The sequence below is a fragment of the Calypte anna genome, chromosome 5A (assembly GCF_003957555.1).
Source record: "Calypte anna isolate BGI_N300 chromosome 5A, bCalAnn1_v1.p, whole genome shotgun sequence".
Classification (NCBI taxonomy): Eukaryota; Metazoa; Chordata; class Aves; order Apodiformes; family Trochilidae; genus Calypte; species Calypte anna.
In genome coordinates this window covers 2522800-2545942 of record NC_044251.1, presented here as the reverse complement: position 1 = coordinate 2545942, position 23143 = coordinate 2522800, and the positions used below count along the sequence as shown (strand labels likewise).

Below are 23143 nucleotides of genomic sequence, written 5' to 3'. Positions count from 1 at the left end.
GCCACGTGGCATTTTGAGTTAGCTCCCGAAGCGCAGGCAAAGAGACTTACTTTAAGTAGGAGGCATTTCTTTATACAGTTGTGTGCAAAGTCACTTGAAACATTTCCTAAATCGAGTACACTTGCTCGCAAAACTTCATGTCTAGGGTGAAGCTTATGTTGTCGGCCTAGGTGGCCTTATACACCACATAAAATCCCTTCTATCTCTGTTGGCTGTAGGTGGTCCTTAGAGTAGGTGCCCCCTACTCATTCCAAGGCAAAGTTCACTTCAGGACTCTACTGCTGGTGATTTTCTTGTCAAATGCTCTCTCTGGAGACATTCAAAACCCACCTGGATGCATTTCTGAAGGTGATCCTGCCCTGGCAGGGGGGTTGGACTCGATGATCTCTTGAGTTTTCTTCCAACTCCTAGCTTTCTGTAATTCTGTGAAGCATTTAGTGGCTTAAATTTTCATGTCCATTGGGATCTCACGTTTCATCCAGACCTTGTGAATGATTCACTTGAGGGACTAAAGCTGCACAAAAGCAGCTGGAAACATAGGTCAAATTTCGCAGCAGAATAGCTCCAAACATACTTAAATAGCAGTTGGTTTTACCCTTACTCATAACACTACTGCTCTAAAAGGCAGGTCCTGAAGACCTCAGTGGCAAGAAGCCCCTGAAGTCATGCTGGGCAATCCAGCCAGGGCAGCTGTGTCTGATAAATCTGTCCCAGGAACAACTTGAAAGACAGAAAGTCAAGAGTGTGAGCTTGTGCCCAGGCTGCAGAGTGTGCAGAAAGCCTCAGTTCCCTGTGATGTTTTAAGAACCCAAAGCCCAGAGGGGCTGAGCATCCTGAGGGAGAGAGGGAGTAAAACCATGTCCCTGTTCTGAGGTGACAGCAGTTTCACAGGAAGAAGCACCTTGCACAGGCTGCAAGAGGCACATTGGACACTGAGCCTGACTGTAGCAAGAGCTCCTGGCAGTGGCCTTAGAGCAGGTACCAGATCCTGACAGCAGCCTAAATGGAGAAGTTATCTACACCCAAGGGCAGGCTGCCCAGGTCAGATAGGAGAGAGGTCTGTGATGCCTCATAGCAGCTGCCATGCTTCCTCCTAAGAGAGTAACTCAGCCAGAGAAAACCCCCACTGAGTTCAGTTTTGAGTTCTCCAGTGCAAAATAACCATCCAAGTGCTGCAGCATGTCCAGAAAAGAGCAGTGAAACTGATGTGGAGCACAAGGCTCATGAGAAGCGTCTGAGGACACAAAGGGTGTTTAGCCCGGAGGAAAGAAGGCTGAGGGGAGACCTCATCACTCTCACAGCTACCTTAAGGGAGGTTGTAGCAAGAGGGGTGTTGGTCTCTTCTCCCTAATAACAACTGATAGGGCAAGAAGGAGTGGCCTCAAGGGGCACCAGGGGATCTTCGGGATGGATATTAAAAAATCCTTCCGTCCCTGAAGAAGTTCCAAAGCCGAGTGGATGTGGTGCTCAGCGACCCGGTGTGGCACTCGGACTCAGCAGAGTTGGCTTAACGCTTGAACGCTACGATCTTTTCCAACCAGAATGGTGCTGGGAACCAGAGCCACTTCCAGCGGGCGCTACCCCCTGGCGCCGGCACCACAGCCACGGTCCGGTCCGGTTCGGTCCGGTTCGGTTCGGTTCGGCCGCCACGTTGGGTGTACCCCGGATGCGCGCCAAAAGCCGTGTCCCCACCGCCCCTCCGCTGCCTCCCGCCATGCCGTGTATGGCGCCCGGCACCGCCTCCACTGGGCGGTACCGGTTCCCACTTCCGCGGACTGGGCGGTGACTCACACACGGGTGGGCGCTCATCACCGGGGACGGGCGGGACATGGGCTCGTAAAGGGCCGGCTCGGTTCAACTCAACTCACCGGTGGCAGCAGTAGCAGAAGCGGCGGAGGCTGCGGGACGTGAGGGAGCGGCGGTGGTGCCGGTACCGGTAGGTGTTGGGCGGCTTGGGCTTGCCGGCTCCGTGCTCTCGGGGCGTGGCGGATCTGGTCCGTGGCCGCTTCCCTGCCGCGTAGCGCCCCGTGCGGGACCGGCTTAGGTTCGCTGCGGCCGGCGGGGGCCTCCGCGGTCCGGGCCGCGCTGTCCCAGCGGGTGCCGCCCCGCCTCGGTTTCTGGGCCCGGCAGTCAGCGGGGGGGGGCTGGGAGGAGGCCTGGTGCGGGGCCGGGAGGTCCTTGCGAGTCTCCGCCGAAGCCGCGGGTTGTGCCTGTCCCCCTGGGTGCTTGGGAGGCCTCGCCTGCGAGAGGCGGCAGTGCCCTTTCCAGGGATTTTTTTACTTACGTGGTGAGAGCTTTGAACGCGTCTGGTATCAGGATACAAGGGAATGTGCTCCTCCTCTTTCTATGCGAGGTGCCCTACATCGTAAGCAACAAGCATCAGAAGTAACCTCTGCTTTTGTGCTTCTTTGAACTGTATGTCTCGATGCCTTCTGGGAAGCTAAGGAAGAGTCAGCTTAGTTTTCTCCTTTTTTTCTTTTTTTTTTTTCACTTCCATTTCTTGCACACAACGAAGGTTATCAAGTCATCAAATGTGATGTGACAGCGAATAAGCTAAAGAAACATTGGAAATTCCTTGATGCAACTTCTCTGAACCGTTTACCTTCCTCTTTTTCCCTTCTTAAAAATGGCAGAGCTGGTGCTCAGTGGGCAGAACTATAAGCAGCTCCGTGTTGCTTTACTTCATGAGCAAACCTGATTTTGTGCTGCAGGAAGAACTGCTTTGTAGGACGGTGTTTAGGGACAAAAGCAAAGCCTCTTTTGATATCACTGGCTGGATTCATTGGCTTCAGCAATTACCTGCTTACTGACAATCTGGGAACAGATCTTTGTACCTAAACTCTCCTGTTCTGCAGTTTTTGAAGTAGCTTAGCACAGCTTGTGTGCTTCATTAGAAGAAGTGGAATCTGTTAATGTCTGCACATGGATCTAGGGCTGGTTGTTAATTTGTGTTGACCAATAACTGATTTGGAGGAGGTATCACAAGGCTTTTCCAGAGACAAAAATGAACTGTTGAGACGAATATAGAACTAAACACCCTGCACAAAAGAGGTGGTGTTACTCGTGTCTATTCTTTGTTTTATCTCCTCTGTGCAGGGTGTTTAGGAAGCTGATAAGAGAAAGCAGGAAGCATGCAGAGTAGTGTCTTGTTAGTGAGTCCTGGCCTCTTCCCCCAGGGTCACAGATGCTTTAATCATTTATCTTGTAAGCATGATCATATGGAGGAGTACCTTCTGGTTCTGATCCTTGTACCACCCTGCATTATCTGTGCTAACTTTCAGCTGATTTAACAAGCAGAATAACTATGTTAAGGAAGAGCTTAAAAAAAAAATCCTCCTCCTACATTTCTTATATAAAAAATTTTAAAGAAAAAAACCCCAAAACAACAAACTCTCAATACAAAAGCCATCTAGTGTGAAAACTGTCTGAACTTTTCAGCTTTATGAGAGCTTGTCATAATTAACATCACATTTTTCTAAAAGTATTGTTTCATGATGGTTTTTGTCTTTGGGGAAGGTAAATACCTTGCTTTACAAGAGAAGGAATTGAGAGAGCATCAGTGATCCCCTGAGGCTGTACCAATTTGCTGATGGCTAAAAGTATAGCTTGTAAGACTGGCTTTCAGACAGTTGGTGCAACAGTGGGGTTGTGTCAATACCTGGTTCCTACCTAATAAGATTGGTAAGATTACCTAAAAGGAGGCTTAAGTTGCATTTTTCAATCATACTTCTAAATGTACAGAAGACAGGAGTTGGACTTGATTGTGATGGGTGACTTCCAGCTCAATTCTTTGATTCTATGTAGTGGTTAGTAGCTCTTATGTAAAGCTTTTTCCCTGGTATGTATATGAAACATCCAAGCAAAGAACTAGTGAAATAGGAATTGTTGGGGTTTAAGGTTTAATACTTTGGTATTCTTAGTAGTTACTTTATGATTTGTCTGAAATGAAGAGGTAGTCAAATGCAGTTATTTGGAAATAAAAAGGGTATTCTTTCATATCATGTCTTTATAAAAAAAGAGTAACTTGGACAAATATGTATGAAAGTTTTCCACTCAACTCTGCTACATTTAGTTCCAATTACCAGAAACTTTCACTGGATTTGAAGAGGAAAACAACATGAAGGCATAAGGATGGGGGTTTGCTGTCTTCATTTAGCTCATATCTGGAACTTCACTGAAGTTCTCCCTCACCCAATGACCACTCCCCAGTCAAGAAGTGGAATCTGGAAGAGGAGAGAAGCCCTCTGGGTTGAAACATTAACATTGTTAATTCAACGAAATAACAAAACTAATACAAACCCTAGGGTAAAGTGTGTAAGTCTAGTCCTTGGGAGCAGCAGGCCAGGAGGGAGGAGCCCCAGGAAAGGGAACTCCCCACCCTCAGCACACCTCCCCATTTGTAATCAGCATTAGCTAAGTGGTATGGGACATCCCTGGGTGTCACCATCAGTCAGCTGCTAACACTTTGTAGGAATTGTAGTTTTCATGCACAGCTTGAGAGAGAGAGAAATAAATTAGTCTAGAAGGTAAACTTAATAAGCCTTATGGGTTTGGCATTAAAGAGATCATGTCAAGCTTAGTTATTGAAGAAAGAAGAAAAATTTTTATCTTAATTGGAAGCATAACTTGATAGAGAATGTAAGGAATTATTTTAAAATATTTAGCAAACGTGATGTATGGCTGGTTTCTGAAAGGCATCCAGTCTGTCAGAGGCACAGAACTGCATATCAGAGATCCAGAACAAGATTCTTATGATTATTTAAGATGGTATTGTGAAAGTGCAGCCAAGAACAATTTATTGGTCTGGTTCAATCAGACCTCTCTGATTTAAGAAAAGTTGTCATTTTGACAGCCTCTCCCTGCCTGCAGTCTTTTCCAGATGCAGACTGTAATTGCAGCTGAGCAAGCACTTTATTAGCCTTTGTGGTGGTCTGTAGTTGGTTTAAATTTGTATGAGTTTTGAGTGCTTTGGATTACACAGCCTGAATATACCATGTCATAAAACAAGGAAGTAAATTTTATTCCTTTCTTTGCCCTAGAATTGCTTCTCAGCTAGTGCTGAAGAAAGGCATATTCATAGAATCATAGAATCATAGAATTAGCCGGGTTGGAAGGGACCTCAGAGATCATCTAGTCCAACCCTTGACCCACCGGAGCAGTTGCTAGACCATGGCACTGAGTGCCACATCCAGTCTCTTTTTAAATGTCTCCAGGGACGGAGAATCTACCACCTCACCAGGCAGTCCATTCCATAGCCTAATCACCCTCTCCGTGAAGAAATTCTTTCTAATATCTAACCTAAACCTCCCCTGGCACAACTTAAGACTGTGTCCTCTTGTCTTGTTGAAGGTCGTCTGTGAAAAGAGTCCAGTTCCCACCACGCTACAGCCTCCTTTCAGGTAGTTGTAGACAGCAATGAGGTCTCCCCTGAGCCTCCTCTTCTTCAGGCTGAACACCCCCAGCTCTCTCAGCCTCTCCTCATAGGGTCTGTGCTCGAGTCCCTTCACCAGCCTGGTTGCCCTCCTTTGGACCTGCTCCAGGACCTCTACATCCTTCTTAAACTGAGGGGCCCAGAACTGGACACAGTACTCGAGGTGTGGCCTATCAGCTGACTGAATATGTAAATGTGAAGCATTGTAAATTTAAAGCATGTAAATTGCCTACTATAGCTTTCATTACCTTGGAAGTATCTTCTAAGCCTCAGAATGTTACTGGAATTGAAAAACCCTTGAAAAGTCTATGCAACCTCACTGTTGTAATGGCTTTTGAAACTTGTTTGTGTTGGAAACTGTGTGGGCTTAAATGGCATGAAGTTTACAAATAATTCTGAATGAAAAAGAAAAAAACTTTAAGTCAACAAAGAAAGATTTCATGTTAATTCTTTTTACTGTATGCTCTGAGATGGGTGGCAAAGATGAATGCACTGTTCCTGGCTGCATAAAGCAGAACTTTGATCTCCAGGCTTTGTCAATTTAAATGCTTTACTTTTCCCCTGAAGTTTTTAATGTGCCTGTTGTCTGGGAATCTGAGAGCTGTAGAAAATGGTATTGTCTTAGCTTTCTGATCACAAGCAGATAATTTAAAAAACTCACACATGCAGACAGTAGGGCACTGTATTTTACTGAATTTGCTCCTATTTCACTCAGTCTTAAAGTCAGAGCTGGGCAGGTGCTAGCTCCCAGTTCAGTGGTTGGGGTTGGGGCAGGACTCATTAAGTGACTGACCCACCTGAAATGTGGTAATGTGAGCAGCACTTTACCCAAATGAAAATCTATGCTGTACTCTCATGGGATCACCCTACTGCCAATACAGACATAGCTGTAGCTCGTGTCAGGCTGTGTCACCTTTCAGTTCTTCCAAATTAGACAAAGAAAGTACTGAAGTGCTTGAGCTGCCATATGGATGTGCTGATTAAACATATCAAGATCTGAGGGCAATAAAGCTTTCAGTGTGTCTGGCCTATGGTAAAATCAGCCACAAAGTGCCTGGCATGTCCCTTATTCTCTTGTAGGAAATACCTTTAAGTAGTTTAAATAGAGGCTTTAAATAGTTCTGTAAAATCATGTTTGCTGTGTCTTTTCCTCAGTGTTCTCCAACGTAACAGCTTCACAAAGGAGAGGCTTTTGAAGGCTTTTTCAGGGTTTTTGGAGCCTTTTGGACTTCATAGTAAATGGAGAAAAAAATCTGTAGACATAAATTTATTTCTTTTATCTCATTGTTCCTTTTGTCCAAGGCATAGAACTAGCAAGTTTAATCCATCCTCAATTAGCTTGGACTGGAACTTCCTAATTTTAATATACATTGTAATAATGAGCTTATAGGATGGCTTAGCACAATGAGCAGTCTTATGAAGAGAGAACATCTTACCTACAGTTTATGATTCAGATCAGGATTTCAGAGAACTTTTTCTATACCCCCACAATTGCCAAAATAAAACATGGCATAAAATACAGGTTCTTTTTTATAAGATAGATATAGTTAAGATGGTGAATGTGTTGTACTCTTCTGCGTTTCCTGGTAGAAAACAGTTTTCTGCATAGTTTGAAGGTGTCAGGTTTTCCTGCGCAAGGCCTGGAGGAGGAATTGCACTGGAATGTGTTTAACTTCAATCCTTGCAGTCAGGTAACTGAGTAAATACTGCAGAGTGCTTTTTGATATCAAAAGGTAAATACAGGTGACATTACAGCCTTCTTTAAAGGAGTTATACTTTGTATTTAGGCACATTATCATAGAATCATAGAATCATTGAATTGGCTGGGTTGGAAGGGACCTCAGAGACCATCAAGTCCAACCCTTGAACCACCATTGCGGTTGCTAGACCATGGCACTGAGTGCCACATCCAGTCTCTTTTGAAATATCTCCGGACACGGAGAATCCACTACTTCCCTGGGCAGCCCATTCCAATGGCTCTCCATAAAGAAATTCTTTCTAATATCTAACCTAAACCTCCCCTGGCACAACTTGAGACCCTGCCCTCTTGTCTTGTTGAAAGTCGTCTGGCAAAAGAGCCCAACTCCCCCCTGGCTCCAACCTCCTTTCAGGGAGTTGTAGAGAGTGATGAGGTCTCCCCTGAGCCTCCTCTTCTCCAGGCTGAACAACCCCTGCTCCCTCAGCCCTTCCTCACAGGACTTGTGCTGGATCCCTTCACAGCCTCCTTGCTCTTCTCTGGACCTGCTCCAGCACCTCAGTCTCCTTCCCGAACTGGGGGCCCCAGAACGGGACACAGGACTCAAGCTGTGGCCTCACCAGGGCTGAGTACAGGGGCAGAATCCCTTCCCTGGACCTGCTGGCCACGCTGTTCCTGAGCCAGCCCAGGATGCCATTGGCCTTCTTGGCCACCTGGGCACACTGCTGGCTCATGTTCAGCTTCCTGGCAATCCAGACTCCCAGGTCCCTTTCTGCCACTCTGTGCCCAGCCTGGAGCTCCCCATGGGGTTGTTGTGGCCAAAGTGCAGGACCCGGCACTTGGCTGTGTTAAACCTCATCCCATTGGAATCAGCCCAACTCTCCAGTCTTGTTTAAGACTGTTAAGATTGTTTTAACTCTCCAGTTTCTTGTTTAAAACCACTAGAAATAAAATAAACTAAAATAGCAGAAGGTTGTAATATGAATATGTTTGTAAAGTGTCTTTTTCTTTGGTTACTTTCTGAATAGGATTTTAAAAAAGGAGAGGGAAAGCAAATAAAGTAGGCATTGAGCGTTGATATTAATACTTGCCTTAGCAAATCTTACATTACAATAAAAACATACTGGGAACAGTTTAGCCATAACAAATATTTCCCCATGAATTTTTTTTTTTTCTTCAAGACCTTTAAGACTCCTCAATAACATCTTGTCATATGCCATAACTTAAGAGCTGGATACCTCAGTGGATGCTCTATAATTCCTAGGCAGAAAAGTATGGGAATTACTATCCTTTCTTTATATATGCTTACCATGTTATGTTGGAACAGCTGAACTATTTCAATACAAGAGGCCTTATCTTGGGTGCTTTACCATCTTTAGAGATGCCTTGAAATATGTTCCACCGATGTTTCATCTATTCCAGTTAGTCATGTGGTTATCAAGTGTGTATCCCCATCTTTGGAAATGGCCCTTTCTGGAAAGGTTTCATTTCTTTTCAAGTACTTCTGTGTGCTTTTTTGGATGTTACAACTGTGCAGCTTTTGTGTGTGTGTGTACAAAAGCACTGCTGACCAACTCAGCTGTAGAAACTAACAGGAGTAAAGCTGTAGCTTTTGGGACTCTAATGCATCCATTTTGCATATTCAGCTTTAAACATTACAATCAATCCAATTAAAACACAGATTTTCTTTAGCATGTTATGAGAAGGGAATGCTGTCTTGTTTCACATAGCTGTGATGGCAGTGGCTGAACACTGAAGATGAGTAAAATTTGCTGGGAGGTCCAGAGAAAGAAAAGTTCTGTCACTGTTTTCAGTGTCGTAAGACCTCAAGAAACAGTCAGAAAAGATTAGCAAGTGTATCTTAGTATATGTCATTAAAAAGTTTTCACTTTTAATCATGTGTTCTTGATGATTTTATTTAGCTTTCTCCCACCTAGCTCAGTTATCTTAGCAAATTTAGGTTGAACATGAGCTATCACTTGACACTACACTTGCATGTCATAAGAGGCAAAACACTCCAGGTGTCCCAATATAAGCATCAGAAAATAAACACACACGTGCCTCAGTTTTGAGGAATCCTGGAAGTGACTTTTTTTGTTTCTTATGATCATCTGCTATATGAAAGGGTTTTTTCCTTCATGTCTTGCAGTTGAATTACTTCAGTGTTAGGTCAATTCATAAACAGCTTCAAGACCAAATATCACCCGTTTTGGGGGAAAGCGGGAAGAATGCTGTGAATTTCCATAGAACTTTTTGCTGTCTGGCAGCTGAGTTCCTCAGGAAGCTGTGAGCAAGGTAGGGGAAACCAAAAACTTGTCTGTCAGCTGTTAGAACTGATAGATTCAGTGGCAAGTGCTTGTGTTTTCAAGCCATTGTCTGGTGTCAGACACAACTTCAGACACTTTCTGGTTTCATGTCTTACTTCTGACTTGTGTCAAATAATGGATCACTAATTCATTTGTAGGCTAACATAAACAGTATGAGAAAGGGGGAATAGTCTGACAGCATAGTACATGAAGTAGCTCTTCATGGAATTGCTGTCTCTTAATGTAATTACTACTAGGTTTCAAAATGGTATTATCTTTCATAAGGCTTTATTAATATCACAGTTGTCAAGCCCAGGCTAACAACTGGTACAGCTTATGTGAGCTTCAGTCCTGAGGTTAATTCATGACTGTCAAATCCCAGTAATATGTTACTTTTCAAACTGTACCACCAGCTGGAAATGCTAACTGATGTCTGCTTCTCCCCCCTTTTTCCATTTCACTGCTGGTTTGTTTCTCAGTGGCTTCTGCATGAACTTGTCTTCTGCATGTGGTTCTAGTAGCACAGGGCAACATTTTGGCAGTATGGTTTAAACCACAAAACTCGGTATCTGGCACGCTAAAATGTACACTCTTCAGAATTTGGGTGCTTTTTGGGCATGAAGGTTGTATAAAGTATTGCAGACATCTGTTCATCAAAGACTTATTCACCTCGAGTCCTGTGTCCAGTTCTGGGCCCCTCAGTTCAGGAAGGAGATTGAGGTGCTGGAGCAGGTCCAGAGAAGAGCAAGGAGGCTGTGAAGGGATCCAGCACAAGTCCTGTGAGGAGAGGCTGAGGGAGCTGGGGGTGTTGAGGCTGGAGAAGAGGAGGCTCAGGGGAGACCTCATCACTCTCTCCAACTCCCTGAAAGGAGGTTGGAGCCAGGGGGGGGTTGGGCTCTTTTCCCAGGCAACTCTCAGCAAGACAAGAGGGCAGGGTCTCAAGTTGTGCCAGGGGAGGTTTAGGTTGGAGATTAGAAAGAATTTCTTTCTGGAGAGGGTGATCAGGCATTGGAATGGGCTGCCCAGGGAAGTAGTGGATTCTCCGTGTCTGGAGATATTTCCAAAGAGCCTGGATGTGGCACTCAGTGCCATGGGCTGGGAACCGCAGCGGGTTCAAGGGTTGGACTTGATGATCTCTGAGGTCCCTTCCAACCCAGCCAATTCAATGATTCTATGATTTTATAAAAGTTTCTTGTGCATGTTTCAGAGTATTTTTGTCCAAAGCAAAGAATCTGTTGCTGTATTGTGTAGTGTTGGCTGCACTATGTCTCTTGGGTAACTCAAATACAGCTTCTAAGCTAAGGTTACATCATATGTCCAGCAGCTGTGTCTGTGCTGGTATGTGAATTCCTGGGTAGCCTGAACCCCGAGCTGCAAAGGGAAGCAGGACACCAGGGCTAATGAAAAAGAAATTTCCCAGCTCACTTTTGGAATACAGTTGTATTTAAATCTGTTCTGCAATGACAGTGGGATTATTGGGAAGCTGTTGTACTTAGAGGGTGGGGATATAATATCTATTTCACTGCTCAAAATGTAATGTGTTTTATGGCTCTCAAGCTGCAGAAGTATCTGACTCTGTGGCACCCAAAGCAGGGAAAGGCCAATCAAGCCTGCAATGACTGAAGTAATCCAGATGTTGCTTGCTCAGTGCAAGTGTATCAGTGAAATTTCATCCTGTTTCTGAATATGAAATACATGTGAGATCTTCACCCAAAGAACCAGCTTGATGTAATTTCCCTGTGCTTCCTCCCTGGTCCTGTTCTTCTTCTGGTCCTTAGCTATTCAAGCCAGCTTGAATGACATTGCCAGAATCAAAGCTGGTACAGAGCTGCCCTGAATATACCCCACCAAAGGAGCCTAAGCCTGTGATTTTAAAGATAAGTCACTGATTATATAGTTCAGTTTGCAGTAGTTCAGTTTGCCTGGTTGAGGCCCCATGTGAGAGTGCCTGATTTTTATAATTATGGCAAAAGCCAAGTTGTTTTGACAGCTACTCAGAAAACCATCTTTAAAGCCATAGGTTTAGGCTGAATACCTATGTTAGGTGCCAAAGACCAGGCTTGCTGAAATACTTTGAAAGTTCTGAATTACTTCAGTTGTAAGGGATTAAGTGTCTTGATACCAGTTCACCCTCAGAGTATGCACACGTCCTGCAAAAAGCTGCAAAGAACATAATCCATTTTTAGCTGAGTGAATCCGCATGAATTTGCCCTTCTTTGTAGCTACTAATGTTATGTCTTCTAAAGTACTGATTTGTAGGGGAAAAAGGAATGTATATTTTTAGTCAAGCAGGATGTTTGGGGTGATCTCAGTGGATAACATGAACTTGATTGGAAGCTACTTATGTGAAAGAGCAAGGATTAATAATCTAAAGTTAAGGGGGAAAATAATTTTTTAAAATCCTCTTAGTTATGCATCTTATGTGCTATTTCATTAAATTCTTGTGTATCCTGGGAGCTCTTGTTTTCACATTGTTAGAGGGCTGGCTTCATTAACTTAATTCCAACAAAAATGCAGATTTGTAGCTCTGAAAAAAATGTTTGGTAAGAATACAGTTACTGATGGTCTTTCTTTTTCCTCCTGTATCTTCAGGCAAAATTATACCTCCTGATTATAGCAGACTACTTTGTTGAGACTTCAGTTATGAAAATCTAGATCTTGTCTTCATTTTGACAGGTGGATTTGAAAACCTGTGCTAGAGTTGCAGACATACCATTTAAAACTGTTGCAGATCCTTTTTTGCATTTGAGGGATTCACCACACCAACAGAACAAATTTTTCTAGAGTGTTCCTGGAATAATTTTAGGTGATGCTCATACTGTGAAAGTGCTTCCCCTTCTTGTTGCAATACCTCAAAGGCAAGGGGAAGAACATTTAAAGCTTATGCTAATAACTTAAATGCCTCAGTGAATTTTTTCATTTTTATATTGTAAAACTTCATTTTTTTAATTTTTTTTTTCCTTACACTAGCAATAGATAAAATTTTCCAAAAGTGTTTAGGAATCCAAGTCTTGGAGAGGAAACTATTTCACATACTCTTGCATTTCTCTTACCTACTCAGTTTTGTAGTAGCTGAGTAATTCTTTTATTACTTTGTAGTCCTAACCTATTGGTGTACCATGCAGAATGAAATGTGTAAGTTTATGTTCTTTGAACTCACTTCTAGTTAAAGCTCAAAATACTGATAAAAGGATAATTCTGACTTAACTGATTATGTCCTGTTGTAGGAGGAAGATTATTTTCAACGTGAGTACTTACCAAGTGATAATTTCTCATCATGGCTGAACTGTCAGCTGAAGAAATTCAGCTGAGGGCCCACCAGGTCACTGATGAGGTAAGTAGGATGGGAAGCCATTTGGGATGACAGTACATACCTGTCCAGCTGATAGTATCTTTGAAACATTCAGTATTGTCCATTTTAAAACTTTCACTTCACTTGGTAAATACTGGAGCAAAGACTACTCCAAAAACTAAGAATTAATTTAAACTTCTCAACCGTAAAGCCACCTACTTGACTGAGTGCTGACCCCCTAGTTCTGACTACTGAGACAGTGCAGGTGAGGTATCTGTGCTATTCTTAATCATGTTGACACTTTATTTAAAAAATCATTTGACTGTATTTTCTTTTATGCTCACTTTTCAATAGGATAAGCAGAGTACTAGCAAGTATTCAAAACCAGAGGTTTACTAGCTACTAAAGAAACAAACCAAACTCTAGTATGCTGCCACTATAACTGTGTTGTAGTACATAACGTGTAGGCTGGGGTGCCTTACTCTGGTGAGCTGGTAAAGAAGGCTCAGACACTGACATTATTAACACACACATTTTAAAATTTTCTTTCTAGTCTTTGGAAAGCACAAGGAGGATTCTTGGCTTGGCCATTGAGGTAAGGAAATACTTCTGAATTCCCTGGGGTTTTCTGTAGGTATAAACAGCAACATGTTAATTATCACAGAGTGATCTTAATTGCTTTTTTGTCCTTGACAGACTTTTTTTGAGACCCATTTTATTATTAGAAGTTGCTGCTTTCATTCAGTATTGTCTTTTACATTATCTAAAGCCGAATCACAGAAGGATTATCTTTGCCTGCTTCCCTCCTTAGCAAATTGGCCTAATCTCAGTGCTACAGTTCAGTTATAAAAAGTCTTCTGTGATGATCAGTTGTGGCTCTTGCTTCTCACAATATCTTCCATTTGTCCTTTAAGCTCACTTTCCCTGTGAAAGTGTCTTCCTTTGAGGACAGTAGAGCTCAGTTGGGTGGGACAGTAGAGGGTGGGGCTGCTTTTGGTTATAAACAAAAGTAGTTCTACATACACCCTCTTACAGTCTGTTTATCAGTTTTAACTTTCAAGATAATTAAGTATGATGATGAAACTCTTACCACCCTTGCACAGGACTTTGAAACAAAAAAATCTGTATTTTGGGTTTATCCAAGTGGCATTATATGAAGAATCTGTTCATCTACACTATCGTGTCTTGCATGCCTCTTGTAAAAAAGACTAAGTTTACTTTTGGTAATGTAATTTCAAAAAATACAGAGCATCCTCTTGGCAGCAAGTAAGAGAAGTTCTCTACTAGTCAGCTCTGGTAGACTTAATAAAGCTTAAGTTGTTCAGCAAAGATATATTGCTAGTAATTGGATATGTCATAGATAAATGGGAATCCAGAGGCAAAGCAGTACTGTCCTTTCAAAGCTAATGCCCACACTTTAGTACCAAAGACATAACAATTTTTTTTTCAGTATCAGAACACTAAAAAATAAACCAGTGAATAAAGTGTTTGGTTGCTTTAGAGCCTGTACTTACTGTCCAGGCTGTGGAGATGAAGATGCTGCTGTTACCAGTGAGGCATTTGAATCAGCCTAGACAAATGAGCACCTCTCAAAAAGAAAGGTGAAGAACATCTAATGATCCAACATAATTTCTCTTGATACCATAACCTGGTGATTCATGGAAGCTAAAACTCTTACTGTAGACAGTTTTATGCTGCCAGTTTATAGTGAAGCATGGTGCATTTTGCACCCTAGGTTCTAGACCTTAAGCCAGCAAAGAGTTGCACTGTGGTATATTCCTCACTACTGGTTTTTTTACTCACTTCTAAAACTAGTGATGGGCTTTTCTCTTGATGATCTTTTTTCCTGAATTCTCAAGAATGGTTTTTCAGGCTTTATTTTGCTTTATTTTCTAGTTTCCAGGACTAGATTTTTTCAGCCCCATTGAAGGTATAGGAATAAAAAATGAACTAAATACCACTTTTCAGAAGAAGGCACAGCTGGGTTCACTTTTTTAGTTTGACATTGTCATAGTTCAGTCTGAATATTACTGTAAAACTGTATCATCCTGTTGTAATAAAAAAAAAAAATCACCAAAGGCCCACTAATTAAGTATAACAAGTAAGATTATCAGCCTAGCATAGGAGCTAATTGTAAACCTAGCATAGCTTCACTGCAGAAATTACTCCTGCCACAGTTTTTATTATGAGTTTTGTTGCTTTACCAAATTTACTGTGGAGACCTGTTTTTGCACTGCTATATTGAAATCTGGTTTTATATCTGCAAATAAATTTCCTTCTGCAGTCCCAGGATGTTGGCATCAAAACTATCACCATGCTGGATGAACAGGGTGGTGAGTTCTTCCTTCTTCCTCTCTAACACTAAAAAATCAGCTCTATAAGAAAAATAATTATCACTCCAGAGTTGTTGCTGAAACTGAAGGTGTATTAAAGACTTTTTATGTGAAAATGAGATTTGCTAATAGATTATTTTCATGTGTGTAGTATTGAGGAGAGGTTTTTAAGTAGCTGAGAGATCATGGCAGTTGCAGTGTAATACAGCTTCTGCTACAGAAGCAGTGCCTTTTCACCATAGCATGCATGTAGCTGCATTTATTCCAAAAGCAGCAACAGAAGTGCAGCTCTAAGGATAGGGAAAATATTTTTGATACAGAAAACAAAATGTATCAGTTAATCTTTTTTTAAATTAAAAAAAAAAAAATAATCCACAAGGCAGGAAAGAAAACAGGCATTAGGCTTGGTATAAAGATAGATTTTAAATGTGCAAGTTCCTACTTGAAAGAGATCTTAATATCCTAGCCCCATCTTCTTCCAGTCTGTGTTTATTCAGGTTACTTGTTTCTCTTCTAGAACAACTAAATCGCATAGAAGAAGGCATGGACCAGATAAATAAGGATATGAAGGAAGCTGAGAAGACACTGACAGAGCTCAACAAGTGTTGTGGGCTCTGTGTCTGTCCTTGTAACAGGTCAGTTAAGCAGCTACTTGGGTCTGAAGTTCTAGTGTATTTCCAATTGCTACTGCACTGGGAGATGGTATCTAATAAAAGCTCTCATTAAAACATGCTGCATGTCTAGGAAAGCCAATTGATTGGGTTTTTTAGAGGTGCAGTGCTTTATAATTATGAGAGTAGCTAAAGCTTACTTGCATCTAACCATATAGTGTGCCCTTTTCACTGTACATATAGCTGCTGTATAATATCCTGCACAGCTGCTCTCTGATCTCCTTATTGCTTATGATCAGTAGAACTGTATCAGCATCCATACAGATGAGACTAAATTTGACTGCAGAGAGCTATCTATGTGTAAGTGTCTGTCTGCTAGGAATTTTACTTCAAAAATAATTTTTCACAGAAGTACTTTTGCACTAAAAAGCAAGAAAATTGTTTTGGAGAAGGAAAATAATATTAGTTCTCTAGGCATTTAAAAAATGTTTGTGTTGGAGATGTTGAAGCTTTAATCTTTCATCCATGAGGACATAAATCTTGCAGATATGCTTCACAGAACATTTATAAGGTCATTTATAAGGTCAGCTCCTATACCCAAGTGAGTTAAGGGGTAATCTAATGTTTTGTATGGCACTTGATTTATTCTTCTACACACCTAGACTGATCAGAACTCGGTATTGTAAGGAAAACAGTGTTTGTTTTTCAAAGGTGTGCTAGCTTTATCCTTACACAATTTGTGTGAACTGGATGTCCTCATAGTCTTCTTGCTTAAGAGCATGAGCACTCTTTGGTGTAAGAAAAAAATACTTCTCATTTCACTGAGAGGTAGCAGAAATTTAAGTAAAAGTTCCTTCAAGCTTTAGCATCTTCAAAACAGATAGTTTTGTCCTGTCCTCTGGGTAGGGGAGTTTACTGTTTTATATTAGTTTTATCAAGCTGGTGGACTTTGAGCATTTTGACTCACTCACTCAGTCTTACTTCACCAAAGCCAAGCAGTTTATTGACACTAAACAAGCTCAGAATTTGTGAACTCTTGCTCAGATACACAGATAGGAATAAAAGAATGGGTGGTGTACAACAATGGGCCATAATGAGCTGAAAAATGTACTAGATAAGTAGAGGGCAATGAAGAAGAAACTGAATGCTTTTCAAATATCTACTTGTAACTGGTTTTCTGTCAGAGTTATTTGTCAACTGGTTATCTCCAAAGCTTTTAATTTTTTTCATAAAGTTAAATCAGAATACTTGTCAATACTGTTTTTTTGAGTTTTTTTTTCCTCATTTCTCTTAGTCTTAGATTATTTATAAAAGCTCTGTGAAAACAAAAAATACCAGTCTTACTCTAATCTATATACTACTAACAATTTACCTTTTTCCTGGTCTTTCTTCTTTCTTTCTTTCCCATTCTCTCCTAACACTGATGCTTGCATACTATAAATGAAGACTAGGATAAGAAGCTGTGTTCACTTAACTGGTGAAAGAGGATTTTAGGACAAGGTCAGTCTTACTGGTGCAGATGCTCACTTACCCAGCTGTCTGAAGTGATGCTTCTGTTAGATTTGTGCTTGCACGTGCATGGTGTCTGCATGCAGGTCTCCTTGTTACTGTGTTGTGTTGTAATACTGATGTGAATAAAAAATGTCAATTACTACAGAGTGTATTAGCAGTGAAAATGGTGAAGAACTGCTTGAGCTCTTGCTGCTGGTTTGATAGGTTGCATAAATTGCCTCTTACAGACATGGGATGTGAGGAAAGTGAATGTATAGGAATTTGAAAAAGAGCTCTTAAAAAGAATAAGGTGATAAGGAGATTTGTTCTTAAGGGTGCTTATTTTGAGCAGCAGTTTTGTTTCTAGATGTCTATTTCAGGTTGCAAGTAGTTTTCTGGCCACTTGTTTTTGCTGATTAATTTTCTCACAGTTACCTCTGGCACTGAGGACTTTGCTAAGGCAGAAGCCACATGCAGTGCCCTCCTGCTTTTGTGGCTTTAGAATTAATGAGATTGAAATGTAATGCTCAGTCTGGTTTCAGGAAACTTTACAAGGTCTTTGAGCCTGTCTATGCACAGGCAGCTAGAATTGTCTGGTTCAGGTTTCTTTAGGGTTCTGCTGGGTGCAGCTGTTTCATCATGAACTGAGAAGTTGCTCCTTTTTGTATATATTCATGCTAGATTGGTTCTCATAGAATCTGACCTATGAAATGTCATTTCCCATCTCAAATACCTAAATGCCACAAGTGTGAGTGGAGTATTTCTTCATTGCAGCTAATTTCACACCTCTTCTAATGTGAAGTATCTGAGCACTGTAGAAATAGAGATTAACTACCTGTAGTTGTAAATTTCAATGTACTAAAAGCCACTACAGATTTCCCTTCACAGGCCTTTAATGAAGCAGAAAAGTAGCTGTGATGTCTGGATTATCACTTACACTTGAAAATGCTGGCAAACAAGATGAACATGAGAATATTATTCTCAAAATGTTCTTCAGGGTTCATGAGAACCCAATTTCAATCGTTTATTTTTCTGTTATATTTTGGTTTTTTGCTTTTGTAGATATGTGATTCTTGATTTGCTTCATGTCAGTCAGTGTACTTTTTTTTTTTTTCTTTTTCTGAATTTTGTGGTAAAAGTGTAATGGCAAGTTGGTTTTCTCTATAATATTGTAATAACTCTAATTGAGTTACTACAATTGACAAATGAAGGAGTTCTTTGATCACAATTCCTGTTATTTCATAATCAAAGTTAACCTGAAAGCATCATCTTTTTAAAAGAAAATCTTGGAAACAGAATATGTTTGGCAAAAAGCAGTAGGGATTAGTAGTTTTCCTTCATAGGGTGTCTGCTTGTATTAGATGGAGTCTTTTCCTTCAGCCTTGTTTCTTTACTGAAGTGTAACTAAGCTTGATGTTAGAGTAGCTCCTGTTTTAAGTGCTTCATCTTACAACAGTGTAAGCTTTCCTGTTACTTCTGTAAGCTTCCTCTCTTCTGGTAAAGTACATTACTTAAAGGAAATTACTGTGCTTATATTAAGACAAATTAATCAACTGTCCCTAGAGTAACTCAGGTGTGTTTGTGCTATCCCAATATAAGAAATTCTGTTGTATAGACAAGGCTTTGTACAAAATCTGGTTTCTCTCAGGCATGAGACAAATGTTTCAGAAAATCTTAGAGTAATACAGAACTTAAGTCAGGAAGCCACATTTCTGATGCAGCAATTCAGATTTCTTATTTTTATGGTACAGGACAAAGAATTTTGAGGCTAGCAAGACATACAGAACAACCTGGGGAGATGGAACAGAGAACTCAGCAGATCATGTGATATCCATGCAACCAAGAAGAATAAATCAGCAGCAGCCTCAGACTTCTGGAGGACCAAGTGGTGGATATATTACAAGGTGTGCTGCTTCATATTTCTCAGTCTCAAATGCAGAAATCTTACATTAACAGTTGTCAGCTTCTTTCAGATGCCTTCTAGGTGAAGTTGCCAAACAATAAGCTTTTTACTGCTGCTTGGAGGAAATGTTGCTTCTTTGAGAGGAGATTGCAAAAGCCTACACTTTGAGTGCTGTGTTCATCTTAGATTTCATAGAATCATAGAATTGGCTGGGTTGGAAGGGACCTCAGAGATCATCGAGTCCAACCCTTGAACCACCGTTGCGGTTCCCAGCCCATGGCACTGAGTGCCACATCCAGTCTCTTTTGAAATACCTCCAGGGATGGAGAATCCACTACTTCCCTGGGCAGCCCATTCCAATGTCTGATCACTCTCTCCATAAAGAAATTCTTTCTAATCTCCAACCTAAACCTCCCCTGGCACAACTTGAGACCCTGCCCTCTTGTCTTGTTGAAAGTCATTTGGCGAAAGAGCCCAAACCCCCCTGGCTCCAACCTCCTTTCAGGGAGTTGTAGAGAGTGATGAGGTTTTCATAGTGTTGGTATTACCAGTCTGTTTCTGGATGCAAGGACTCTAGAGCTTAGTGCTCAGTTATTGAAGGAGCTACTAAAAAATAGGGTTTTCATTGTCACAAAGCATATTTAACACAAACTTTTGTCTTAAGCTTCCTCTGGTTATTTTAAATTCTAAGGCTGTTTTTGGAATAGTGGCTAGCTTAGCTGATTGCTTGCAATACATGGGGTTTTAAAAGAGGAAAAACATACTTTGGCTTGAATACATTGCCTGTCAGATAACTGCAGCAAAAAATCTGTGACAGTAAATTTAGGGTAAGGAAATGAAAGGTCTTGTTTATTGGAAACATTGTCTTAATTATTTGAACAGGATAACAAATGATGCCAGAGAAGATGAAATGGATGAAAATCTTGCTCAAGTGGGAAACATCCTTGGGAATTTGAAAAACATGGCTCTGGATATGGGAAATGAGATTGATGCTCAGAATAAACAAATAGACCGGATAAATATAAAGGTGAGTTGTCTGCCCTCAGCTTAGAGGTTGTTAGTGAGAAGTTACAAGGAATGGACTCGTTGTTGTATCTACCTGTATTTGCAGTAAATACACACTAAGATTGTACCATCCTCTAGGTTACTGTGGTTTGAGCAAGACATAAGTCTCAGTGTTTGGTTATGTAGCTGAAAATTGAAATGCTTTGGAGTATCAGGAAACCTAAAAATATAGCACAAGTCAGTGCTTACTCTGGAAAGAGCTAAACTTAATTGGATCAAAAGGGCAAGTATTTACTGAAGGGGTAACTGGGGTATTGCTGCTTGCAGGGATATGGAAGGGAAGTAGGTGTTTTTACCAATAGAAGGATTACTCTGGAATTCCTAAAAAGTCACTGTAATTATTGAATGGTGAATAAAACACAGGTCACTCGTTGCCCTGAGTCTCATGAACAGGTTAATATTGGGGCTGGGGAGACTTCAGAATAATAGGTCTTGTAGGTTCAAAAGGACATGGTATGACATCATCTGCATGTGAAGTTAGTCATAGCCAGTAACTTTTTTTTTTTATTATTGCTTTAAAGATTAACTTCCCAAAACAGATCATATATAAATATTCTGGGGGGTTTTCCAGAGGGCATTTTATGAGGAAGTTAGTAATATTTTAAGAATTCCTATATTCTGAAATGAATGGAAGTTCTTTTAAAGGCATACTTGGTTAAGAAAGGAAATGAAAGCTGTAATGAATAGTGTTTACTAAAGACAAAAAAGCAGAAGTGGACACAAATTACTGTAAAATTAGAGAACTAAGACAAAATGAGAAGTTCAAGATAAATACTGAGCAAGGTTAAAAGCAAGAGGAATGGAATTTTCTCAACAGTCCTTGTCTGACACAAACACCAGTTGTACCTGTGTCAGCATCTCAGATTTGTAGGTTATTATGAAGGATGCCTTAATTGTCTTTTACTGTTCTCTGAAACTGCAAGTTGGAGGTAATCTTAAGTATAAAAGGATTCAAGCATTTTGAAGAACAATAGAAAATTTAATTGGAGCTTAAAATCAGGTGTGAAATCCTTACAGCTTATCAAGTGGACTGAAAAGTGCATGGTCAAGTTAACTTCAAGTGTGAATTAATATATTTAGCAGTAGTGTTTCTGGTTATTTCCAGCACCTCTTTTGGCCTGATGCTCTTTCATTTTAGTGGCCTGAATAAATCTTACAGATCAAGTCTTACTAACTATTAAAATAGGATGTAAACAAGTTAGAACTGCTCTTCAGAACTCCAAGAAAAATGCAAGTTTGCTGACTCTGAGACTGGCAGCTGTCTCAGGATATTTAAATTAATCCTGTTATGCTGACATCTGTTTTTAAATTTAGTAAAGAGTGTGGAAATTAAATCAAGATGTTAAGGGTGTATCTTGAAGGGCAGTACCATCTAAAGAAATGAAAAGCAGGATTAAGCTTAACTTCAGAATAGGCTTGATGTGGGGGGTTTTTGTTTTGTTTTGGGGTGGGTTTTTTTGTTTTGGTTTTGGGGGGGTTTTTTGTGGTTTTTGGTTTGGTTTGGTTTGGTTTTTTTGTTTGTTTTTTTTTAAATAAATTCCAACTCACCTGTGAAATACATAGCCTTGCCTGGCTGATTTTAGTAGCCTGCAGTGTTATGCAGGACTCCTAATCTGAGTAATTGCCAAATAAAAGCTTATGTTATGGCTTTTTCTTAAAAGATGACCTTATAGGTGGATCAATGTGTTTCCAAAGTTGTGTTAACAGGTTAGGTGCTCATTTTTCTATAGGAGATTCCTGCCTCTGCCCAGCCCTTAAGGGCAGGAAGGAAAGAACCAGAAGGGAAGGGCTTAAACTGCCAATATCCCTTTCCCAGCCTCCTGCAGTGTGCAGGTGTAAACAGGCACAGGTAGAGCTTCTGAGAGTTTGGACTCCTTATGGTGAGGGCAGAGGTTTTGTGGTTCTTACCCCTTCTGCTCATTCCCCACTTTGTGATGCATAATCAGGGAATTATTTTAAAGCTCCTTATCATACCCTTTGGTAGAACTTTATTTTGGCACTTGTTCAGCTTAGATGCTGTGCCTGACTTGATGCTTAATAACAGTAAAACAACTTTAAAATTAGATGCTTTTCTCACCAGTACCATACTGTGATGACTGTGCATAAAAACCAGGGATATGCACTGGGTAGATCACAATCACAGATCCACAATAATTCTGACTAGATGCCCAGAAGTCATTTCCAGGTTTGAGTGTTACTTCTAGTCCAAGGCAACAGTGCTGCTCTGTAGAGGTCTTTAAGTTGGTTAAACCCTTGAAGTGAGGGAATTTTTATCCCCTTGTTCTGTTAATATTCTTCCTGACTTGCTGAGGCAAGCTGCTCTATGTTTTGAGGGTCAGCTAAAGACTAAAAACTGTTTCACTTAATTCTATTTCTGCCAAAATTGACAGCATATGCTAGCTAGGAGGGAAAAAAAGAAAATTACTTCCATCTAATAAAAGTTGCTTCTCTTCTGTATATTAACTGCAGTGCAGAAGTTCATGTCAGTTTGGATTTTTAAATTCTTTCACATGAAATCTGCAAATGACCTATTGGTTTCTCTTTCAGGCTGATACAAACAGGGAACGCATTGAGCAAGCCAACATCAGAGCCAAGAAACTAATTGACAATTAAAGCCTGCTGTCATTCTGTCATTGTTCAGTGACACTGTCACTTCAGCTGCAAGCCACCATATTCATGGATCTGTGAAACTTCTCCTATTCTGAAATAAGAAGGGCTGGGAAAAATGAAGCAGTACCCTTTCTATTGGGATTAATTTCCTCTTTTTTATTTTTTTTTTTTATTGCTTTATGTAAATGTGACCTTGACTCCAAGAAAGCAGCCAACATAACTTCCTCCTATTCATTTGCCTTCACTTTCTTTAAACTGCTCAGATCCTGCACCCAAAATACTGTTCTTTATTGAAGTTGAACAAGCAGCTGAATTCACAGCTGTGGGAAGTTGGAGAGGGCACTTTGCACTGTTTGAAATACCTCATAAGTTGAGTGTCTTCACTAAAATAGGGACTTGGTGAAT

The 23143-nt window shown here is 40.8% G+C and overlaps 2 protein-coding genes across 2 annotated transcripts; one reads left to right on the top strand and one right to left on the bottom strand.

Moving 5' to 3' along the window:
• Positions 1-63: 63 nt before the first annotated feature.
• On the bottom strand, positions 64-2783 carry LOC115598426. Its single transcript, XM_030451811.1, has 3 exons — positions 2682-2783; positions 1869-2344; positions 64-514 (listed from the first exon to the last, which is right to left on the bottom strand). The coding sequence occupies exons 1-3, from the start codon at positions 2781-2783 to the stop codon at positions 475-477; spliced, it is 618 nt and encodes a 205-aa protein (XP_030307671.1). The 3' UTR covers positions 64-474.
• SNAP23 (synaptosome associated protein 23) lies at positions 1793-22919 on the top strand. Its single transcript, XM_030452517.1, has 8 exons — positions 1793-1930; positions 12661-12767; positions 13279-13320; positions 15010-15058; positions 15576-15693; positions 18912-19064; positions 19946-20090; positions 22676-22919. The coding sequence occupies exons 2-8, from the start codon at positions 12711-12713 to the stop codon at positions 22739-22741; spliced, it is 630 nt and encodes a 209-aa protein (XP_030308377.1). The 5' UTR covers positions 1793-1930; positions 12661-12710; the 3' UTR covers positions 22742-22919.
• The last annotated feature ends 224 nt before the right edge of the window (positions 22920-23143 follow it).